General features: G+C 38.9%; 1 protein-coding gene across 7 annotated transcripts in view; it reads right to left on the bottom strand.

Moving 5' to 3' along the window:
* FMO3 (flavin containing dimethylaniline monoxygenase 3) overlaps positions 1 to 11257 on the bottom strand; it is a 31914-nt gene extending 20657 nt beyond the window's left edge. For 3 of the 7 annotated variants that reach the window (XR_011247690.1, XM_069545651.1, XM_069545648.1), the window contains exons 1-2: positions 10733 to 11257; positions 9889 to 10026 (exon numbers count right to left, since the gene is read on the bottom strand). Coding sequence is in view for 6 of the 7 variants with exons in the window: in XM_069545651.1 (XP_069401752.1) it covers positions 9889 to 10020 (132 nt within the window). In the remaining variant the exon portion in view is untranslated. Of the gene's footprint in view, positions 1 to 9888; positions 10087 to 10590 lie in introns of all 7 variants that reach the window. The other 4 variants (XM_069545652.1, XM_069545649.1, XM_069545650.1 and 1 more) reach the window with 3 other exon arrangements.
* Positions 11258 to 24737: the final 13480 nt, after the last annotated feature.

Raw genomic sequence — 24737 nt, 5'->3', positions numbered from 1 at the left:
TTTGAACCATTAATTACAGTGATAGTATTTCCCAAAATTTACCTGTGCATGATTTCAATATGCCAGCTCATGAGCATGGACAGGCAATGTGATGTATACATGCAATGGAACATTATTCAGCCTTAAGAAGAAAGGAAGGTCTGATACATGCCGTGATATGCATTAACACTGAGGACATATGCCGAATGAAGTAGGCCAGTCACAAAAAGACAATTTCTGTATGATTCCATTTTTCTGAGAGACCCAGAGTGATCATGTTCACAGAGACTAAGAGAGTGGTGGTGGTTTGAGGCCAGGGAGAGGGAGGAATTGAGAGAGAAATTGTTTAATTTCTGCAGAGTTTTACTTTGGGAAGATTAAAATGTTTTGGAGAGGGATGGTGCTATGATTGTATGATGACGTCAATGAACTTAATGCCACAGAAGTGGACACTTTAAAATAGCTACCTGGTAAATTTTTATTGTGGTTTATTTACCACAGTGAAAAAAAAGTTTTTTTCACTGAATAAAGAAAGGAATAAAAAAAAGGAATAAGGGGAAAGGGGAACAGCGACAGAAAAGGAGATTACTTAAATCCTAAGCATTATTCTTTGGGCTAAAGTTCTGAAATTAACATAGGTCCATCTATGCTATGGTTATTCCAGTGGTCATGTATGGATGTGAGAGCCATAAAGCAAGCTGAGGATAGAAGAACTGATGCTTTTGAACTGTGGTGTTGAAGAAGACTATTGAGAGTTCCTTGGACTGCAAGGAGATGAAACTAGTTAATCCCAAAGGAAATCAGTCCTGAATATTCATTGGAAGGACTGATGCTGAAGCTGAAGCTCCAATATTTTGGCCACCTGATATGAAGAACTGAGTCATTGGAAAAGACCCTGATGCTGGGAAAGATTGAAGGCAGAAGGAGAAGGGGATGACAGAGGATGAGATGGTTGGATGGCATCACTGACTCAGTGGACATGAGTCTGAGCAAGTTCCAGGAGTTGGTGATGGACAGGGAACCCTGGCATGCTGCAGTCCAAAGGGTCACAAAGATTCAGACACGACTGAGCGACCAAACTGGCATGTTAGAAAGATTGAGCAAAACTCCGAGGGCAGAGGGAACTTGTTTTCACATTTGAAATTCTGGTAAGATATCACTTCAAAGGCTCCCCAAAACAACCTGGGTTGGGGAGGGTTGACACTGAAGAGTCAAGTAGCAGTGATTAGGAAGAGGTAACATGATTAAGAAAAGCTCAGACCTTAGTTTAGCTCTTTTGAACTCATTCAGTTTGAATAAAACATAAGAGTTCCTGTTCCCAAAGGGGATGCAGAAGTCATCTGAGTCTCTTAGTAGCTAGTTTGCCAGAGAGTTGCCAAGGGCTGGGGGCCAGCTAGGTGGCATTTTAGTAGAGCTGAAGAATGGACCATTTGGGTCAGGGACTCAGTGAGCAAACTGCACCTGGTAAGTGGAGTCTGTTCAGCTAGGAGGTTCATCAGCCCCTGACAGCTGAGGGAGGACAGTTGCAGGTTCATTAACTGGCTTTTGGTTGAAGATTACTGAAGGATAGGCATGAAGGGTAATCATCTACAATAGGAACATCAGGAGACCAGTTGATTCAGAGGACAGCCCAAGACTGGGTTTGAATTTGGGAAACTTTGGCTTTGCTTCACCACAAGGTCATATAAGTTCTATTTCTGCATAAGCCCAGAGACAATTTTAGAAAGAGCTGAGGGACAAGGAAGGGAAGCTAAAAGACTGAGCATTGCTCCTAAAGAGACCTACAGATTAAGCTGTGCCAAATGGGGTACTCCTTGGGTCTTAGCATGATTTTATGTGTTTCTCTATGTAATTCTGGATATTTGTCTTGTCCTATTTATGCTAGATGTCAAAGAGTGACCTGAACACTTAGTAGTCTAGTATTACTTACAGAAAAAACATTTCAAAATATTAAGAACTCACCAGAGAAAATGGGAGAGGATCTCCCTGGACAGAGTGAGAGTTTTAAGTTTGGCTGACATGCTTCACTCAAGAATTTCATATTTTCCCTCAACTGGTAAAATGAGCTATATGGTAGACAGAATTTTAAGAATGACCCTTAGTGTATCTCATCCTTGTGTAGTCATTTGCCCTTTGAGTATGGATGAAATCTGTAAATATTATATCACTCCTCTGACTATGTTGTTAAGTATTATTGAATCACATGGTCCCTTTACAAGCAGAGTTTTCTCTAGCTGGTATCAGAAGTCAGAGGTTCAAAACATGAGGGGAATTCAGCTGGTTCCTGGTTTTGAAGATGGAGAGAGACATATGCCAAGCAATACTGGCAGCCTTTAGGAGTTGAAAGGAATCCCATTTACAGCCAGCAAGGAAACAAAGACCTTAATCTTGAAAAAACAAGGAACTGAATTCAGCCACCATCCTGTAGTGTGCAGATTCTTTCCATGTGCTTCCAGATAAGAGCCCAGCCCAGGCAGCACCTAATTTTTGACCTCATGAAACCCTAACCAAAGAACCTAGCTGAACTATGCTGTACTTCTGATCTGTGTAAGTGAAAAATGAAAGTGAAGTGGCTCAGTCGTGTCCGACTCTTTGCAACCTCATGGACTGTAGCCCACTAGGCTCCTCCGTCCATGGTATTTTCAAGGCAAGAGTACTGAAATGGGTTGCCATTTCCTTCTCCAGGGGATCTTGCCAACCCAGGGATCAAGCCAGGGTCTCCTGCATTTTAGGCAGACGCTCTTACCATCTGAGCCACCAGGGAAGTCCACTGATCTGGGCAACTGAGAGTAATAAAGAAATATTTTTAGCTGCTTTGCTGCTGCTGCTGCTGCTGAGTTGCTTCAGTTGTGTCTGACTGTGCGACTCCATAGATGGCAGCCCACCAGGCTCCCCCATACCTGGGCTGCTTTAGTTTGTGGTAATTTGCTATGCAGAAATAGAAAACTAATACAAAGTCCAAGGTAAAGTTTTGGAGCAAGGCAAAGTTGAGGAAAATTATGTAACAGCAAAGGAGGAATTTTATATACTAAAATGATGCAAACCCTTGAGACAGATTTGAGGTGCTTTTGCAGTTTGGGCTGTTCCAGGATAATGAATTTCCCTAGCAATGCTGAGCTGATTGGTGTTTAGTTTTTCTTAGGTTCCCCAAGGGCCATGGTTACTGAAAAAGGAGTTGCAGCATCAGCTAATCACATCATCTGTGACTTGCTATTAAAAAAATATATATATGTCATGAACATCTTATTGTTCCTATTTGGTATTATAGTGTATCTCAGAGTCCATGTGTATAGACTGATCCTTTTAAGTTGATCATATGAGAAGTTCATAAGAGAATGACTAAGATCATAAATGACATTTTCAAGTATAATTATTTGGGGGGGGGGGCAAATGATCAAAAAAGAACCAAACCTTGCTTATCTATGGAAGTAGCTTTATCTATCTTTTTAAAATTACTAAAGTAACTCAGACTTCTGATTACATATGAAAGATTATGCAGATGTATTTAACTCTTCTTCCTCTAAAATTGGGTTTCCCAGGTGGTGCTATTGGTAAAGAACCTTCTTCCCAATGCAGGAGATACAGGAGACCTAGGTTCAGTTCTAGAGTTGGGAAGATCCCCTGGAGTTTGAAATGGCAACCCACTCCAGTATTCTTGCCTGGAAAATTCCATGGACAGAAGAGCCTGATAGGCTACAGTCCATAGGCTTGCAAAGAGTCAGACACGACTGAAGTGACTTAGCATGCACACACCCCTAAAATTACTGTAAAGGTATCAGAGGTATAAACTCACAGGGAAAAAAGGAAAAAAAAAGTGAAAGCAAACAAGAAACAAAAACAATATTTTGAAAGTAGAGCACAGATGGATGAGTGATAACTGACTTACCAGATCAAAGAAAGCGGAAAGTTAAGAATGTGGTAAGCTGCTTCAGCTGTGTCTGATTCTTTGCGACCCTATGGACCATAACCCCCCAGGCTTCTCTGTCCATGGGATTTTCCAGGCAAGAATACTGGAGTGGGTTGTCATTCCCTCCTTCCAGGGATCTTCCTGACCCAGGAATCTAATCAGCATCTCTTATGTCTCCTGCATTGGCGGGAGGTCTTTACAACTAGTGCCACCTGGGAAGCCTGAAAGTTTAGACTAGATCTAATCAAACAGGAATCCAGATCAAACAGTGATCTTGTAAGATTCAAGGTCTACAGTCTTTTACTTCATATATTTTAATTTCATAGAAAACTGCCAAGGAGGTACTCTCATATACTCTTCTAAAATGAGAGAATAAAAAAATAGTAGGAAGATAAAGTTTTCAGAAAACAGGGTTACCCAGGATAATAGCAGTGTGGTTAGCCTAGAGAAGGGAAACAATCCAGAAGAGTGTCTTTAAGAGACAGTTAAGAGAAGAATTAAGCCAGTGAAACACCTCATGTATTTAACTGTTCAGAGGAGAGTCAAAATTATGTGGGAGAGGTTGGGGAGTGAAATAGAATAGCATTGTAAAATTAAATCAACAAAGACCACAAGGCAGTTACTAACTCCAGTGAAAATGAAAAGTTAATCAAGAAAGAAAGTATAATCAGAATCCACTAAGCAGCTTAGCAATGATATTTACATGGTTGTAATAATATAGACATGAAGGTTAATTAAAAAAAAGAATGATATGACTATAGGAATAAGAGAAAATGGAAAATTTTGTAAATGAATCTGTTCCAAAAATTCTAAGGGATTATTGTTTTTATGTAGCACCAGTCAAAATAAATTGTATAAATGCAGAGAAAATTACAAGAAATGAATAAAAAATGAACATGATAAAACACAGAATTTAAATTCAGCCTAAAGAGGCTACGTATTAGAGTAAGAGGAGATCCAGGGTTACCTGATTTTCTGACTTTTCAAAAGAAGACATTTCCTTAGATTTTTATGTGAAATATCCTGGTTTTAAAATAATGGACTGAAATTAAAAACATAGATCAAATAAAATGGACCAGCTTTAGTGTGAAAAGAGCCAAGCCAGTCTGCTAACCCTACTACATATATAAACTATTGATTTTTGTCTGGCAATTTTGTGATCATGCACCTCATTGAATTATCTTATTTTTTATAACCATTTTCCAATTGATATCCTTCATGGTATAAAATCAGATAGTTAGCAGTTGATAATTTTTCATCCGTTCTATTTTCTCTTTTTTAAGTTATCAATCATTTGTCTTACTGAGTCCAAACTTCTAAAAGAATATTAATTAATTGATCTTTAAGAAAGAACTTAATTTCCTGGAGGCAGTATTTTCCATCTTTATTTTGTTATAAATTTCTATTTTATTGTCAACTGAGGATTTCATTTTATTTACATACTTTTTCAAAAAATTTGAGTATTTTTTGATTTAAGAATCAGTTTTAGAAATGTTCCATTGGCACTTGAAAATAAGGCATATTTCATCTTTTTAAAATACAGGGTTTGTTGTATATCAACTAATGACAGACCAAAGTGCAAGATGCAATGCTTGCTAAGTTACTGTTTGACCAACTCTATAATCTGTAAAAACCAAAAACAAACAGAAAACAACTGTGTAAATATTAGTCAGTTCATAAGATTGCATTTTCAAATTTAAAGAGTCAAAAAAACTCTAAAAGGGACTCCAAAGAAAAACATTTTTTCTTTCCTTAAAAAAATGAACATTGTTTTCTATACACACCCATGGCGGATTCATGTTGATGTATGGCAAAACCAATACAGTATTGTAAAGTAAAATAATAAAATGAAATAAAATTAACATATAGGTTAAAAAAATTAACATTGTTTTCTATCTGAAATGGTTTTCCCTTTGATGAAAGATCAAACTGTAGATCTCTTTGTAGAGTTGCTAGTTCATAATGAAAAGCACTGAGCACTAGAAATTTAATTAGGGCTCATATAACTCAAAGATGTCAGGCCCCTAGATTACAAATTTTTAGTGTCATATTAGAATATTCCAATCATATTAAAAGCCAATGTGTCTGAGGCCTTGCTATTGAAAAGTGATTCAGTGGTAGATTAGTTGCCAAATCTGCATCAGAAAGCAATGTGATTTTGAAATATGATGAGAGTTTTCTATTATTCCCTTGGGTTGTTGACTCTGCTAGTGTGCATGTGGGATGCGAAGGTGGAGGAATTCACAGCTTTGGATGAGTTGAGGATGCTTGACAGTGATTATAGTCAACACAAGGAGAGACTAAATATTAAAGATCAAATTGATACATAGGCTAGAAAAAAAAATCAGAGGAAGTGAACAAAGGATTGCATGCCCAGAAAAAGGAGACTTTATTCATGATACTCCAGGCCAAAATCCAGGAAATTTGTTGACATGTTGTTTGTGGAACTCCTGAGAAAGACCTTCTCCCTAGACCTGCAGCCTAGTCATAAAGTATTTTCTCAGTGATCAAAGCAGGTGAGGCAAATACATCATTCTGCCTTTAGATCTGGGTTAGAAGAAGGAACTATTAATAGAAGGACCTAAGAAAGTGCTGTAGGAGAAAGCTACAAAAGTTTGAATTATGTGCACATTCCTTTTTTTAATTTAATTTGGCTGCATTATGCAGTACACAAAATCTTAATTCCCCGACCAAGGATCGAACCCATGGCCCCTGCATTGGAAACGTGGATTCTTAAACACTGGACTGCCAGGGAAGTCCCTGCAGTTTTATTATTATTATATTATTTTTTACACTTATCTAATGATTGGATCTTAGAAAATGTAAAATGCTGACTTTTTAAACTAACTGTAATGAAAATACAAAATTTAACTTGATTTTATAGTATAATCCTGTAATGTGATTTCTAGCTATACTGCTACAGACTCATAGAAGTATTTGAGAAACACTGCAAGTCACAGTATCATTTGCATCTTCAAGTCCTCCCACAGAGGTGAAATAATTAGGGAATTCTGAATAATCAACTGTATTAGTTTCATGCGACTACTATAATGTTACCACAAACCTGACAGCTTAAAGCAACAGGAATCTATTCCCTCATGATTCCAGAGGCCAGAAGTTGAAAACCAGCATCACCGGGCCTAACTCAAAGTGTTGGCAAGGCCAAGTCCATTGCAGAGGCTCTAGGGGAGATTCATTGTCTCTTCCCGCTCCTGCTGGATGCCAGCATTCCTTGGCTTTTTTAGCATCTGGGGACTACCTGTATTCCTTGACTAATGTCTCCTTCTCAGTCATAGCATAGCATCTTTGTGTCTCTCTGATAAAGTCATATCCCCTTTTTTCTTTTGTTTCTGTGTGTCAAAACTCCCTTTGCCTTTCTCTCTCTTTCTCTTTTAAAGTTTATTTTATTTTCTGGCTGTGTCAGGTCTTATTTGTGGTATGTGGGATCTTTCATTGAGGTGTGTGGGCTTAGCTGCCCCAGGGCCGGCATGTAGGATATTTCATTTCCTGACCAGGGATTGAACCCATGAAATGTGGATTCTTAACCACTGGACCACCAGGGAAATTTCATGCCATAATCTAAAATAATCTCATCATCTCAAGATTATTAATCATACCTGTAAATATCTTCTTTTCCCCTCATTAGGAATATTTACAGGTTCTAGGATCAGGACCTGATATCTTTGAGGGGCCCATTGTTTGAATAGCCTATCACAGTCCCCTGTCAGGCCACTAAGGATTCACATTTATCCCACAGGTCAAATACATTCACTTCATCTCAGCATCTCCAAAGTCTCAATCCACTGCAGCAAAAAATCAGGTTCAAAATCTCACTTATATATCATCAGCTCAATAATTCTGAAACTCATTGTCTAAACTATCTGAATCAGGTATCAAAGCGACTCAGTGTAATTCACCCTGGGACAGAATTCTGTATTTCTGGACCTGTCAAGCTAGAAAATAAATTATCTTATTTCAAAATACAATGATGGGACAGTCATAGAGTACCAATAATAAACATTCTCATTCCAAAAGGGAGAAAATGGAAGGAAAAAAAAGGAATCATCAGTCCCAAGCAATTTTGAAATCCAGAAGGGTAAGTTTCATTAGGTTTCAAGTTCTGGGAAATAAGCATTTGTGCCTCAAGGCTCCAGCTTCTGGGTTTGAGGTTCCATCCTCTGGGGTAATTTTTCTTTTTCTTGAAGAGTACCTCATGCTTGCAGGTGAGTAGTTTATCCCTCCATGATGCTAAGTTCAAATTTTAAAGCCTTTCTTGAGCAACAGGAGAGGCAGCTACTCTCAAAAGCTTTATCAGCAGTGTCTTTCTTCAACAATGCTTTGCAAAGTAAGTGTGAATGTGAGGATCTGGTTAAGATCACTGGGTAGAAGACCTGCCAGCTCAACAGGCCACTTGTTGAAATGGCATCCAGCAATTTATTAAGGGATTAAGAATTCAAACTAGAAATACAAGTCAGACTGAATTGGAGTCTTGTCTTAGCCATTCACAAGCTATTTACCTTATTTTTTTTTCCATTTAAGCTTCAGATTCATTTGTAAAAGGGAAAAATTCATACCTCGCATATAGGATTATTATATATTATATAGATTGAATGAAACGAGATAGGTGTTTGGTATATAGAAATTACTTAATAAAACAGCCCTATCAGCCTTCACTGTGCTAATCTGAAATTCTGTGAGCACATTCCAGTGACAAGCACTGAGCTGTGCAATCCTGGGAAGCTGCTGTATAGCACAGGGAGCTGAGCTCAGTGCTCTGCGATGACCTAGAAGGGTGGGATGGGGTGGGTGGGAGGTTCAAGAGGGAGGGGATATATGTATATGTATTAATGTTGTTGTACAGCAGAAACTAACACAGCATTGTAAAGCAATTATACTCCAGTTTTAAAATAATCGATGCTGGGGGGTTCAAAAAGAGTTCTTTGAAATCTAGAAAATATCTATATTAGTAAGAACAATTTTCATATATTGATAATATTTAAAGAGCCACCATAGACACTTTCTTCTTAAACATAACATTTCTATTAAGGTATAAAGTTTAACACTAATTTTGTACTTGTGGAGGGAATAGTGGTTTAAAAGGGGTTACTGGGGACTTTCCTGGTGGTCCAGTGGTTAAAACTTCATGCTTCCAATGCAGGGGGCACAGGTTTGATCCTGGAAATTGAAATCCCACATATTGTGTGGCATGGTAAAAACAAAAAAAATGAGGTTATTGATCTTCCTATGTTCCTATGTATTTATGGTTTATCAGAAGAAGAAGAAAACAGGAGTAGGCTTAACCAGACAGTATTCCTAAGGTTGTAGTCACGGAGAGAGTTGGGGCACAGGGAAGCCCCCACACCTGATGATATACTTGTTAGACAGGATCACTGGAAGTGATCTAACAACAGCTTACAAGCATACCTGCTGATAGAATCCTTAATATAAATGCATAGAAGTAAGCCTGGCAAGCTACAGTCCATGAGGTCGCAAAGTGCTGGACACGACTTGTGACTGAACAATAACAAAAGTCACTGAACAACTTCAAATCAATGTGTCCTCTTCTTGGTTCCCCTTGCAGCAATCTCAAGAATTATGTATTTTTGGCAAGAAAAAAGTCAGCACCTGAAATCTTAAAATCTGTGGTCTGAATCTCTAAGAGATTGTTCCAGAAACTCAACAAATGAATGGAAAGCACCAGCACTTTTTAAATGATTAGCTCATGTAATTCTGTTACATAAGCTTAACCAATATTTGACCATGGATTTTATCCCCAAGTGGCTCACTTATTAGTGATTTATGGGTTGAGTTCTATACGCAGAGACTGACCAGCTCACTATCCCATTTACTTCTGAAGTAAGCAAGGGTTCGCTTCCCCACCTGCCACTGATGTTAAGCTTGGTAGAGCACGTGTAGCTGCCATGACAGCCTGTGCTCAAGCACCGTGTTCTCGCACACTTCCCCCTTCACTCCCCGGTCTGCTGCAGTGATGTCCTACTCACCGAGAATTTCCACAGGCCCCCAACGTCTTCACCCTTCTCAAAGCAGGTGGGTTCCAGGCCCTCTTCTAGGCAGCTCCTGATGGAGGCCAGGCCGCTGATGCCTGCTCCAATGATGGCCACTTTCTTCACCATGGTTGCCTGTGCAAAGGCCCAGAGATTCACAACTAAAACACATACGCACACACTTATTCCCACAAACTGTTGTGCATACATGGAAGAAGAAACAAATATATGTGTGTAAGTATATATGTATATATGCACACATACATATACATACACTCATGTACATATACTCATACCCACTCCCATATGTATATATGAAGAGACATATGTATGTGTATGTACACACACACACACACACACACACATCCATTCCTTCTTTCTACTTTACATAAGGCTTGAGGAAGAAAAAGGTCTGGTTCCATCTGTATTTCATGCCAGGTAGTCACCTGTTTCTTCCTCTAATAATGTTCTTAACCTTCTCAATTAAAAATAAAAAGCATCTCTTTATCTAAAAACAACTTCTCACTAGCTACTACCTTTAACTTCTGTTCTAAAAATTTGTTTCCTAATCTTTTCCTATTCCTGACAGTATCTTTAGACTCGACTGTTACTTCTTCTTCTTTTTTTTTTTTTTTTTTAGGCAAAATCACATAGTTACACAGAAAAGTAGATTTGGATAACAAAAGTTAGAATCCTTACTGCTCAGAAAAAAAAGATCTCTATTGAACTATATATCCTTCTCATTTTGGCCATATTTGGTATAAATGTAGCACACTCCTTCTCCATTTAGCAGTCCCACTCTCCTCCCTCTCAAATCATTGCAGTATCATTCTTTTTCTACCTTTTGGTGATCTTCCTCTTTTCTGTGGATTTAAGTCTTGTCCAAAACGTCTGAGCAGTTTGAAAGAAAAAATGCTTCCCTGAACCAATACTCTAGGAGGGTGGTATTGGAAAGTGGGAGGAGCTACTCTTAAAGAGGAACTTGCTTCTGGGTCCTCCAGCATGTGAGGCAACATCCATGCCCCCAGAGAGTTAGTCTCTGCTCCAATCTATTGGCCACCCAGTCCTTGCTTTCCATTAGCAAACCCAATCTAATGCTTACAATCCTGGACTTTTGGCCTGGGACTCAGGCACTTGTCCCAGATAGATGACTCTGCAGTTTTCTGCTCCATTTTATGATGTGTTATTTAAAGTTTACTTTATTTTTCTCATTTCTAATTCTTCTGTAGGTATTCTATAGTAGCCCCCCGCCTCTGCCCCCTCCAATACTCTTGAAAACTAGTTGCTTAACTGAGAGTTTTTGGTCCCTGCAGTGATGATGAGTTTTCTCTCTTTCTTCCTATCCTCTCTTTTGACCTTTGAGGTCAAAGGTTAGATTTCTCAAAAATGTCTTTTATTGATTCTGGCTAATGTGTTGTCATGGAAAAGATCAAATTCCATACATTGATCCATTTGTACCAGGTAAAATTATTTGGTCATAAGGCTAAGTAAACTATACCTAACTCCCAGTCACGAGGTATATTGAAGTTTGTAAAAATTGTTTTCCTACTAATCGTGTTCCTTAAAATTATGATACCTCAATTATTTTAAAATTGATACCTCAATTATTCTCATTAAGCAAACTGTTTAAAATAAACTGACATATATTTAACTCTGGAGAAATTGCTCTTTATGTCTTTTGGATGTGGTAATCCTCATCTCTTAAGTAAATATAGTAAAGTGGAGAGTCAGAAACACCTCAGATCTTAGTTCAGTCACTTACAGCAGTGTGACACGGGGCAAGTCATTAAGCCTCTTCAATTCTTGTTTTATTCATTAATCAAATGAAGATCTACACTACTACTATTTCTTGCTCAATTGTCACAAACTTAGAGGATATAAATGTATTTGAAAATCACTGCAGATGGTGATTGCAGCCATGAAATTAAAAGACGCTTACTCCTTGGAAGAAAAGTTATGACCAACCTAGATAGCATATTCAAAAGCAGAGATATTACTTTGCCAACAAAGATCCATCTAGTCAAGGCTATGGTTTTTCCTGTGGTCATGTATGGATGTGAGAGTTGGACTGTGAAGAAGGCTGAGCACCAAAGAATTGATGGTTTTGAACTGTGGTGTTAGAAAAGACTCCTGAGAGTCCCTTGGACTTCAGGGAGATCCAACCAGTCCATTCTGAACGAGATCAGCTCTGGGATTTTCTTTGGAAGGAATGATGCTAAAGCTGAAACTGCAGTACTTTGGCCATCTCATGCGAAGAGTTGACTCATTGGAAAAGACTCTGATGTTGGGAGGGATTGGGGGCAGGAAGAGAAGGGGATGACAGAGGATGAGATGGCTGGATGGCATCACTGACTCGATGGACGTGAGTCTGAGTGAACTCTGGGAGATGGTGATGGACAGGGAGGCCTGGCATGCTGCAATTCATGGGGTCGCAAAGAGTCTGACACGACTGAGCAATGGAACTGAACTGGTATATATATATATATATATATATATATATATATATGTAAATCTGGCATGTAGTTAGCAATATGGTAAATGTGCATTGTAAGTAAGAAGAAACCACTTTTTAATTTTATTTTTATTAAAAAAATTTTCTTACTGTGCTGCATGGCATGCAAGATCTTAATTCCCAGACCAGGGATCAAACCTGTGTTCCCTGCAGTGAAAGTGTAGAGTCTTAACCACTGGACCACCAGGGAAGACCCCAGAACAGCTTTTTAAAATCATAGGTTTCCTAAATTTTCTAGGCTGCAATTTAGTTCACATGATTTTATCTCCTCTCATTTCATATAGAGCTCTTTTTAGTTTTTAATGCCACACAAACTATAGTGATCACAGATACCTTCCTGAGGAAGCAGTACTGTCTGTATAACCTTATTTTGTCTAAAGGGTGTGCACATCACACCCAGTTCTATCTTGGCCTCTGATGCTATTATCTCTCTCCACAAGGTAAAAAAGGCTACTCTTCCCCCTTTCTGCCCTTTATAGGAGTGTAATTCATCTGTGGTGTACCCATTAACTAGCCCATCCTCTCCCCCTGGCATCTCAGCCTAGTTTTTGGTTGCTGCAGTTTTCTGCAAAGCCCTCTTATCTTCAGAATCCCAAATGCCCAGGCCCTGGTTGGAGGAGTGGCCACTCCCTGCGTCATCGCCTCCTCTTTTCCACACTCTTTTATGTGGTTTCCTTCAGGATCTCTGGAGTGGGGCTGGGTGAGAGAGAACATTAGGAATAACAATTTAGCTTAGAGAGTGTGGCACCCCAAAGAGGAGTCCCTGGTGGATCATAAGATTACTGTTAATTCCTGGCCATACTGCCTACACACTCTATTTGACTATTGTTCTCCTGAATCCTGTAGTTTCAAGGTTCTAGGTGATAGTTTAAAAGTGAGTGCTTCCATGAGAGGAATGACAAGGATTTCCTGAAGGAATGTTGGTGCTGAGCACCTAGACCCTACTAGCTGTCTCTCTTTTCTCTGTTTGTCTTGTATAGTCCCCATAATTGCATAGAAAGATGCATTTACAGGCTTGTAAAGAGGTGTTCATTTTGTAGTACCTGGGGAATTCAATGCCTCCTTTCCTCACATGAACTCTAGAGCTGAGGTTGAGAAACTTTTTCTGCAGAAGGCCAGATATTAGATACTTTTCCTTTGTAGCCCATATAGTCTCTGTTGGAATGATTCCACTCTGTGCTGTCGTGTGAAAACAGCCATAGAAAATTGATGGGCATGGGTGTGTTCTCAGAAAACTTACTTATAGACGCTGATATGTGAAGTTCATATAAAATTTTTCTATGTTATAAAATATTATTCTTTGATCTTTTTCCAACTATTTCAAAATGTAAACGTGACTCTTGGCTTGCAAGTTGTACAAAACAAATGGGACGAGACTTGGCCAGGTCTGTCCCTGCGTCACCGACTAAAGGGACAAGAGTTTGGGTGAACTCCGGGAGTTGGTGATGGACAGGGAGACCTGGTGTGCTGCGGTTCATGGGGTCGCAGAGTCGGACACGACTGAGTGACTGAACTGAACTGAACTGATCCCTGCTTTAGAGAAACAGCCTTATTCTAGTGAACCATTGCTCAGGGTATTACGGGTCTTCTGTGAAGCGAAGGTACTAAAATGGTTCAAAGTATGAGCATGTAGTTTTGTTTTTAAGAAATTTCCTAGGGAAGAAAGTTTCGAAATAAATATGCCTTTACCAGTTCAGTTTAGCAATCCTGATATATTCTTCTGTAGTGGATGTTCATCACACTCCTGCTTGCCTCTGAAATGAGAATAAGGCAGAATTACTCTTCAACTAATGGAGGTATGGCTGGGAGTGTCGCCCATTCTCTGGGACAATAATTAAGTTATTAGTTCCATCTGTTTATTTATCTGCTTATATGCAGAGATTATGAATCCCAAAAGGCTGCGACAATGGCCAAGAATGATGTAAAATGAAGGTAAAAATTCCAACTAAGTAAAGACAAATCCAAATCAAACATGTCCTTAACTAATATGTTCCCCTGTTTACATATTCCCTTCAAGATCAGTTGAATTCCAGAAAACTCTTTGAATCCTACTGTATAAGAGATCACTGATTCCTGACACTGCAGCTCTCCCACCAAAGCCACTGCCCACACTCTGACTGCAAAGAAACGCTCCCACACAGACACCCCTCAAGACTGGAATAGGTAGCTGTTTCACCTAATTCATAGAGACAGAAAACGTTAAACAAAATGAGAAGATGGAAGAATATATTTCAAGTGAAAGAATAAGAAAACCCCTGAAAGAAAACCTAATGGAACAGGGATAGTTTATCTCTGCTGAAAGAGAAAACCTTATAATCTAGGATACTTTACCCAGTAAGTTTATCATTGAGAATTGAAGGAAAGATAAATAATACAGTAATACCAGCTGTTAGTATTGGGAGTTAAAGTAGTAAAAATACAGCTGTAATTAGAATGGATCAAACGGTAGTGGTATTTGATGCTGAGATGTGGCTGGTGGTTTTAGATCGATAATTCTAGTAATAAAACTGATTGCACCTGAAACTGATGAGACAACCCCATCAACTGCTAAATGTAATGAAAAGTTAGTCAAATCTATCGAACGCCCTTCAAGAGTTAAATTACTGGTTAAGGACAGTTTTTCCTCCTCCAAGGGATCTTTCCATCCTAGGAATCAAACCCTTGTCTCCTGCATTAGTAGACAGATTGTTTACTACTGAGCCATCCAGGAATCCCTAAGAGTGATGATGGGAGAAGTAGAGCTTACATTGTTTATAGGAGATGCTATATCAGGATCTCTAATTACTAATGATATATACTAATCAACTGCCAAAGCTCCTGATCATAATAGATATTACTATAAAAAGATTATTATAATATGGCCAGTTGATAAATAGGCAGATTTTTTTAGTTGTGTTTGGTTAAACCTTCCTCAGTATTCTAACTGTAATTGATATTACAGCAATAATTGATATATCTAGATTTGTTGTTGTTGTTGTTGTTTTTCAGTTGATAAGTCATGTCTGACTCTTTGCAACCCCATCAACTGCAGCACAGCTGGCTTCCCCATCCTTCACTATCTCCCAGAGTTTGCTCAAACTCATGTTCATTGAGTCGGTGATGCCATCCAATTGTCTCATTCTGTGTCACCCCCTTCTCCTGCCTTCAATATTTCCCAGGATCAGGGTCTTTTCCAATGAATCATCTCTGAATTTGATATAAAATTGATCTAAGTGTAAGTTTTTATCATGTTGATAAGATTAAGCTTGATATTAATGGAATGAATACCTTGTGTAACTTCTGGTACTCAAAGTGGAATGGGGAACGTCAAAGTTTTATAATAAGGGCTACTGTAGTAATAAAAAATGTTGGATTAAAAATTTTAATAGTCGTTCATTGATGAGAATATATTGATTTAATACCGATAGCCGTTATGGGAACTATAGATGCAGTGGCTTGTGTTATGAAATATTTAGTGGACACTGATGTGTATCAAGATGGCAGAAGAGTAGGAAGTGGAAAAGTTCACCTTCTACAAGTGAAATGATTCACAGAGAATAGCTACTGAACACCGACAGAAGACCTTAGACTTCTGAAAAGACAAGAAAACCTCCATATAACTGAATAGGACAAAAAGGGCAGGGAGGAGGAAGGAACCGGATGGGGCCTGCACCTCAGGGAGGGAGCTGTGAAGGAGGAAATGTTCTTGCACCCAAGGAAGTCTCCTCACCAGTGGGGAGATCAGACTGGACTGAGAGGGAGCTTTGGAGCCTTGGAGGAGAGCATGGCAACCAGATCGTGGAAGGCAAATGAAGGGTAACCTGCACAGAAGGTCAGCATTGCAGCCCTCTGCTCCCCAGCCAGAGATATTTATCTGTTGGCAGGTGCGGGGGCTGGGTTCTGAAGCTCAGGCTTCAGAGGTCAGGCCCAGGGAGAGGACCAGGACTGACTGTGTGGAAACAGCCTGAAGAGGCTGGGCTGTGGCAACTGAGTGTGTACTCAGAAGAACCCTGGACTTGCCAAGGTGCAAGGCAGCATTAATTGGGAGCACACGAGGAGAGGGATGAGGCCACCGGAAGATACTTTTTCCTTGTGAGTGTTCCTGGGCAACAAGACACCACCTACAGAAACTCTGGAGGCAGGCTTGAGTCACTGCTGCCATTATGAGCTCCAGATGTAGGCACTGGCTGCCACCACAGATGGCCCTGCCCCTGCTGTCCTGGGAGGGCACAGAGAGCACCAGCACTTAGGAAATCTGGGAGCAGGCTCCAGGCCCTGCCCTCTTTGTCTGGGGGTGGGTGGGTGAAGATAACCCCCCTCCCAAGGAAATCCATGAGCAGGTACCAGGCCCTGCCCCTACTCTTCCAGGAGGACATGGAGAGTGCCAGCCCCTAGGGAATCTGTGAACAAGTGCTGAGCTTATGCCCCTGCTATTGTAGAAGTGTGCAAAGTGTACCTACATATCTCATATCAAGGGGATCATGGCCAACACATGGCGGAAGGAGACAGCAAACATCCAAAGTAAAAGCAGCTCCTTGATTTTGGAAAAGAGTGTGAAGTAGAAGGACTTGAGCTCACCTTCTCTTGAGAAAACACCAAAATAACAACTAACTGCTAAACAACCATCAATAAAAAAGACTGGAATCTATCGACCAAGATATTTTACATTGAAAGGCAAAGAAAAAGCCACAATGAGATGGCAGGAGGGGGAACTTTCATGACATAAATCCTATATCTAACAGGTGGACAACACATAAACTGGAAAATAATCATATCACAGAAGTTCTCCCACAAGAATGAGCCCTGAACCCCACACTAGGCTCTCTAGCCTGAGGGTCTGGCATTAGAAGTAGAAATCCCCAAAACATTTGACTTGAAAGGCCAGTGGGGCTTGAGTGCAGGAGTTCCATAGGTCTGGGGAAACAAAGATGCCATTCTTGGAGGGTGTACACAAGGTTTCACATACACTGGGACTCAGCACAAAGCAGAAAATCCATAGGAGCCAGGACTGGACTTCTCTATGAATCTTGGAGGAACTTCAGAGGGAGGAAGGTGTCAGCTGCTGCTCACTGAGGTGGCAAAAACACTGGTGGCAGAGGCCCTAGAGAATATTGATCAACATGAGGTCTTCCTGAGGTCAGCATTTTGTCATCAAGACCTTGCTCTACCCAAGAGCATATAGGGTCCAGAGCTAGAATGCCTTAGGCCAAAAACCCAGCAGGATAGAAACACAGACCTACCACCTCAGCAGACAGGGTGCCTAAAACCAAACTAAGCTCACAGTCACCTATAAACACACCCTTGACATGGTCCTGCCCACCAGAGAGACAAGACCCAGTTGGCAGAAGGAAAGAGTTCATAAAGGTCAGAGCAGAAATAAATGAAATAGAGACCAAGAAAATAATAGCAAAGATCAATGAAACTGAATACTGATTCTTTGAGAAAATAAACAAAATTGATAAACCTTTAGCCAGATGAACCAAAAAAAGAGAGGACTCAAACCAAAAAAAGAGAGGACTCATAAAAAAAATTAGGAATGAAAAAGAAGTTACAAATGATACCACAGAAATAAAAAGGATCATAGAGACTACTACAAGCAGCTATAGGCTAATAAAATGGACAGCCCAGAAGTAATGGACAGATTCTTAGAAAGGTACAACCTTCCAAGACTGAACCAGGAAGAAATAGAAAATATGAAGAAGCCAATCACAAGTACTGAAACTGAAAGTGTAATTTATAAACTTCCAACAAACAAATGTCAAACCAGATGTCAGAAGTCAAAACCAGATGGCTTCGCAGATTAATTCTATCAAACATTTAGAGAAGAGTTAACACGTATCCATCTGAAACTCTTCCAAAACATTGCAGAGAAAGGAACACTCCCAAGTTTCATTCATTGAGGCCACCATCACCTTGACAGGAAAACCAGATAAAGATATCATTAAAAAAGACAATAACAGGCCAATGTCACTGATGAACATAGACACAAAATTCCTCAACTTAACACCAGCAAGCCAAATCTGACAATAGTTTAAAAGGATCCTACACCATGATCAAATGGGATTTATCCTAGTGATGCAAGAGTTCTTCAATATATGCAAATCAATCAGTGTGATACACCATGTAAGCAAATTGAAGAATAAAAAGCACCATACAAAAAACAAATTTAAAATGGATTAAAGATCTAAATGTAAGACAGGACACTATAAAACTCACAGAGGAAAGCATAGGAAAAATACTCTTTGACATAATTACAGCAAGATTTTATTTGACTCACTCCTATTGTAAATAGTGTTGCAATGAACATTGGGTACATAGCCAGGACATGGAAGCAACCTAAATGTCCCTCAACAGATGAACAGATGAAGAAAGTGTGGTACATATATAAAATGGAATAAAACTCAGCCATAAAAAGGAACAAAACTGGGTCATTTGTAGATATGCGGATGGATTTAGAGTCTGCTAATCACTGCACCAGATATCAAATTGCCAACATCTGCTGGATCATCAAAAAAGCAAGAGAGTTCCAGAAAAACATCTATTTCTGCTTTACTGACTATGCCAAAGCCTTTGACTGTGTGGATCACAATAAACTGTGGAAAATTCTGAAAGAGTTGGGAATACCAGACCACCTGACCTGCCTCTTGAGAAACCTATATGCAGGTCAGGAAGCAATAGTTAGAACTGTACATGAAACAACAGACTTGTTCCAAATCAGGAAAGGAGTACGTCAATGATGTATATTGTCACCCTGCTCATTTAACTTCTATGCAGACTACATCATGAGAAACGTGGGCTGGAAGAAACACAAGCTGGAATCCAGATTGCCAGGAGAAATATCAGTAACCTCAGATATGCAGATGAAACCATCCTTATGGCAGAAAGTGAAGAGGAACTAAAAAGCCTCTTGATGAGAGTGAAAGAGGAGAGTGAAAAAGTTGGCTTAAAGCTCAACATTCAGAAGACTAAGATCATGGCATCTGGTCCCATCACTTCATGGGAAATAGATGGGGAAACAGTGTCAGACTTTATTTTTGGGGCTCCAAAATCACTGCAGATAGTGACTGCAGCCATGGAAAAAAGACGCTTACTCCTTGGAAGGAAAGTTATGACCAACTTAGATAGCATATTCAAAAGCAGATACATTACTTTGCCAACTAAGGTCCATCTAGTCAAGGCTATGGTTTTTCCTGTGGTCCTGTATGGATGTGAGAGTTGGACTGTGAAGAAAGCTGAGTGCCAAAGAATTGATGCTTTTGAACTGTGGTATTGCAGAAGACTCCTGAGAGTCCCTTGGACTGCAAGGAGATCCAACCAGTCCATTCTAAAGGAGAACAGCTCTGGGTGTTCTTTGGAAGGAATGATGCTAAAGCTGAAACTGCAGTACTTTGGCCACCTCATGTGAAGAGTTGACTCATTGGAAAAGACTCTGATGCTGGGAGGGATTGGGGGCAGGAGGAGAAGGTGATGACAGAGGATGAGATGACTGGATGGCATCACCGACTCTATGCACGTGAGTCTGAGTGAACTCCGGGAGTTGGTGATGGACAAGGAGGTCCTGAGTGCTGCGATTCATGGGGTCGCAAGGAGTCAGACACAGCTGAGCAACTGAACTGAACTGAACTGAACTGATACAGAATGAAGTAAGTAAAAAAAATTTGTATATTAGCACATATACGATGCAAAGAAATAGAGGAAAACAATAGGATGGCAAAGACTAGAGGCCTCTTCAATAAAATTAGAGATAAGAAGGGAACATTTCATGCAAAAATGGGCACAATAAAGGACAGAAATGGCAAGGACCTAACAGAAACAAAAGAGATTAAGAAGAGGTGGCAAGAATACACAGAAAAACTGTACAAAGAAGGTATTAATGACTCAGATAACCATGATGGTATGATCACTCACCTGGAGCCAGACATCCTGGAGTGTGAGGCCAAGCAGGCCTTAGGAAACATCACTATGAACAAAAAAACTACTGAAGGTGATGGAATTCCAACTGCACTATTTCAAATCCTAAAAGAGGATGCTGTTAAAGTGCTGAACTCAATATGCCAGCAAATTTGGAAAACTCAGCAGTGGCTGCAGGACTGGAAAAGGTCCATTTTCATTCCAATCCCAAAGAAGGGCAATGTCAAAGAATGTTCAAACTACTGCACAATTGCACTCATTTCACATGCTAGTAAGGTAGTGCTCAAAACCCTCCAAGCTAGGCTTCAACAGTATGTGAATGAAGAGCTTTCAGATGTAGGTTTAAAGGTATTAAAGAATTAAAAAAATTTTAGTCCATGAAATTTAATTTTTTGAAACATTTTAGTGTTTTAAAATTTCATTTAGAGCATGTTTGATTGAGATTATATATAATTGGAGGATATATGCTATAAATTATGAGATAATTAAAATTATGTAGGCTTTTTATGAATTGTTATGAGGCTTCCTAGGTGGCTCCATGGTAAATAATCCACCTGCCAATGCAGGAGACACAGGAGATGTGGGTTGCAAGAGTCTGACATGACTTAGCAACTAAAGCACCACCACCACTTTCAAAAGCAGAACATTCTTATGAAAACTTTTGTAAGCCAGTGGCTTAAAAGGAAGAAGCAGTTACATTGATAGTGGATGCTCCAGATGTAATAAATAGAGATGAAGCACAAATGCTTATAGACATAGTTGAAAGCTGTGGTGGCTTAATGCTATGCTGAATTTTGTACCCAGGGAAGGAGCTTGGTGGGGCCATTCTCCCACTCGGGGCACATGCTGCCTCTATAAGGATTCCTGCAAACCAAACATTGAATGCAATATTCACTTTTCACTTTTTTTTCATAAAAGTGAAAATCTTTACATTTCTTTTGGATAATGAGAACAGGTATTAATGTAGGTCTTTTGTAAAGGTAAAGTGGCATAAAACAAAATTTTGCAATGTGGGGTAGGGGCGTACCTGTATAACATGGATAGGTAAAGGTCTATGAAGGGTTAAGAGGGCTTGTTAAAATAATTTTGTTTGATGATAATAAGTATACAAGTTCATAATTACATTTTTTATGTCCTACAAGTATTGACTAATTAACCCCTTTTGGTTATGATATTGGTTAGGATTATAAGTTAACAGGCAATAGGGTTACAATTTGTTTGACTGCGTTAAGGCCTTTGATGGCCATTACTAATTCATAGTATCCCCCATAATTAAAAAGATACCAAATGTATGACAGCACAATTATGTGGGAGCATGGGATGATTAGTCATTAGTCCCCCAAGATGTCTTATTTAAGGGACTAGATGGACAGTTATAAGTGGAATGATCTTGAAGTAAGAACCAGAGGTAAGCTATAGTTTCCTGTTAGAACTATCACATAATATGGGCCTGGAGAGAGAAGAGGGGCATAACCCAAGCGAGTTTTGTTTCCCAGAGCTTGGTAATTAAGGAAAGAGAATGGCTATGAGAAACATGGTGATGAGAATTGATGTAATCTATAATAACATTTATTTAGGAAGAAAACTGTGAGTGAATATATACCATATACTTTACCTTGGGGAGTAATTACACATGAATGGATGAAAGAGCTAAGACTAAATTTAGCTAAGACTAAATATATAAACAAAATTTAATAAATAAAATGGCTAAAATTTTTTAATCAGAAAAATCGTAAAACCAAAAAGTTCTAGAACTTAGGTAATAAAAGATTACATTTCAGCTGGGAGCTAACAAATAGGTAAAGTTGAAACAGGAGTCTGTGACAAAGTTTGGCTGTGACTTATGGAGTTTGTTGACCCTTGGACACACTGTTGAGAAACATAGACTTGGAAGTTGTATGTAACCGTACCTGCTGAATCATTTTTCCACCTAGCATTCTTTTACAAAAGAGCAAGGTTGCTATTACTCACACTGCTAATATTACCCTAGGAGCAGGAAAATCAAAAGGTTGTGATGAAAGAACTAAATAAAAAAGAGCATAGCTTGCATCTGAGTTCCCATGAGTTGCACAAATTACAAATAACCACAAGTCACCAAAAGGTAAGCCACAGGAAATACCGCCAGCCTTCCATCTAGAGCAGGAGGTCTGAGGAATAAGAAGTATCACTTTTATGACTTATTAGAAGGAGGTTCATTGTCTTGGTGGCTTTTATAAATTTAGGGGGCAGCTGGGAGAATAAGAGAGCCTTTTGACCCTGTTCCATCTCCCAGATCCTCTCACTTTGGACCGGGTTGATGTACAAGAGCCAAAAAGATTTCCCAAGATGGTTTTGGATCTGTGAGGAATAAGGGCATGAGTTTGACATTCACACCAGAAAAGTTTAGACATTTCACTCATAGAGTCCACATACTATACTTGAGAGAAATACGCCACCTAGAACACACATAAAAGGCAATAGGAAACAAAACAGTAAGCTTCTTAGCTGATGTTAACTTGATACTCATGTCTGCATTTTAAAGCAATAATTTTCAAAATTTAGTTTCTGCTTAGAATTTTAAAACTTGAAAGGACATTAAGGATTGAAATTCTGAGTGGCCTCACCATGACATTTTGGGCAGGATGATGCTTCAGTGTGAGGGATTATTTTAGTGACTGCAGTATATTTAGCTTGCCTGGTACCACCCAGTCAATAATGCCAGTAATACATCTCTGGCATTAGGATAACAAAAAACCCTGTCCCCACACATTTCCAGATGCTTGTATGTGGAAGTACTGATGACACTGAGAACTCTTATTTTATTTTTAGGCAAAAAATGATTAAAGATATTAATTGTCTTATTCATATCATAGCTAGCTGGTTCAATAAATATTTCATAGTTCTTACCATGTGTCAGTCACTGAGCTAGATGCTGATGATACAAAAATTTGTAAGACATAGAGTAAGACATAGAGTCTAGCATAGGAGGCAGACATATAAATAGTTGATTTCACTATTATACATATAGGCTTCCCTGGTGGCTCAGATGGTGAAGAATTTGCCTGCAATACAGGAGACCTGGGTTTGATCCCTGGGTCAAGTAGATTCCCTGGAGAAGGGAATGGCTACCCGCTTCAGTATTCTTGCCTGGAACATTTCATGGACAGAGGAGCCAGGCATGCTATGGTCCATGGGATCACAAAGAGCTGGACATGACTGAACAACTTTCATTGTACACACACACACACACTCACACACATATATTGCCAGTGTGCTGAGACAGATGCTGTATTGAATTGGCAAAATCTGGCAAAATAGCAAATAGATAGTTTGTGGAGCTGGTTGGATTTTATAACAATGGAGAATGTACACAGTACCTTTTGTTTGTATCTGAAATTATATTCATATGCATTTTTCATACATTAATGTAGTAAATGAGTGCCTACTGTATGTGCAGTAATGTTCTAAGCATTAGGGATACGTTCCCTCATGTAGCTTATATCTGAGTGATCTCTTCTGTTGTGACTATTTGAGTTCTACTCCTAAATGACTGACAATAGTGGTATATCTCTAAAACTTAGGATCCTATCAGTTAGTTTCAAAATAAGTATCCTTTCATTTCATGATTCCTTCTAAACCCAGAATATCATCAAAAGGAGGATACCCATCACTTACTGGCCCGTAAGTAATATAGAAGCAGTTAGACGTTACAATAAAAATTTTTGAAATTGCTTTTGAAAGTATGTTTATGAAAATGTTACATATGATAAGAAAATGGTATATTTATGATTACTGTAGATTTTATCCATATATTGGTTAAGTTGGTTTGAAGATTAGCATCATTTTATTCATAAGAAACTTTGTTAACTAGTTTTGTTGGCTTCAATTCTGAGTGGAATCAAATGCTCTTTGATCTTTAATCAGAGAAAAAACTGAACTCTTTCAAAGCACATAACTTAGCATTTTGGGTGTGACAAAAGTTAAAGTTAATCAAGTATGCTGCATTTTAAAAATGTTAAAGTTGTATGTTCTCTGTTTTACAGTAAATTATTTATTCTTTATTTCCAAAGAATTAGTCTCCAAGACACACATTTATTTGACATTTGAACTATAACTGTACTATCTACTGTTGAAAGAAAATTCAGAGAAACTTACTTGACGTTAATATTATATTGTGCAAGAAACAAGCTGTTCTTTACAGGGAGACTTCAAACCCCAAAGTGGTATGAAACAGAAGGATGTTACAGGATGACTTCTAAAGTGAAAATGAAAAAAGAGTTTAACCTTTAAAATGATGATGAGAACGATAATAATTATTACTATAACGGTTTCCAGGTGGTAGGGGATTGGTTAAACATGATTATCTTATACTATTTTAGGAAGAAGACTGAAGTTTCACTTATTATTATCAGAGTCATTTACTATTATGTCTTAGTTATCATTACCATTGCATAATAATATTAAT

The sequence above is a fragment of the Ovis canadensis genome, chromosome 12 (genome assembly GCF_042477335.2).
Source record: "Ovis canadensis isolate MfBH-ARS-UI-01 breed Bighorn chromosome 12, ARS-UI_OviCan_v2, whole genome shotgun sequence".
NCBI classification, from domain to species: Eukaryota; Metazoa; Chordata; class Mammalia; order Artiodactyla; family Bovidae; genus Ovis; species Ovis canadensis.
The sequence above is the reverse complement of the archived record's forward strand: the minus strand, read 5'-3'. Positions and strand labels throughout refer to the sequence as shown.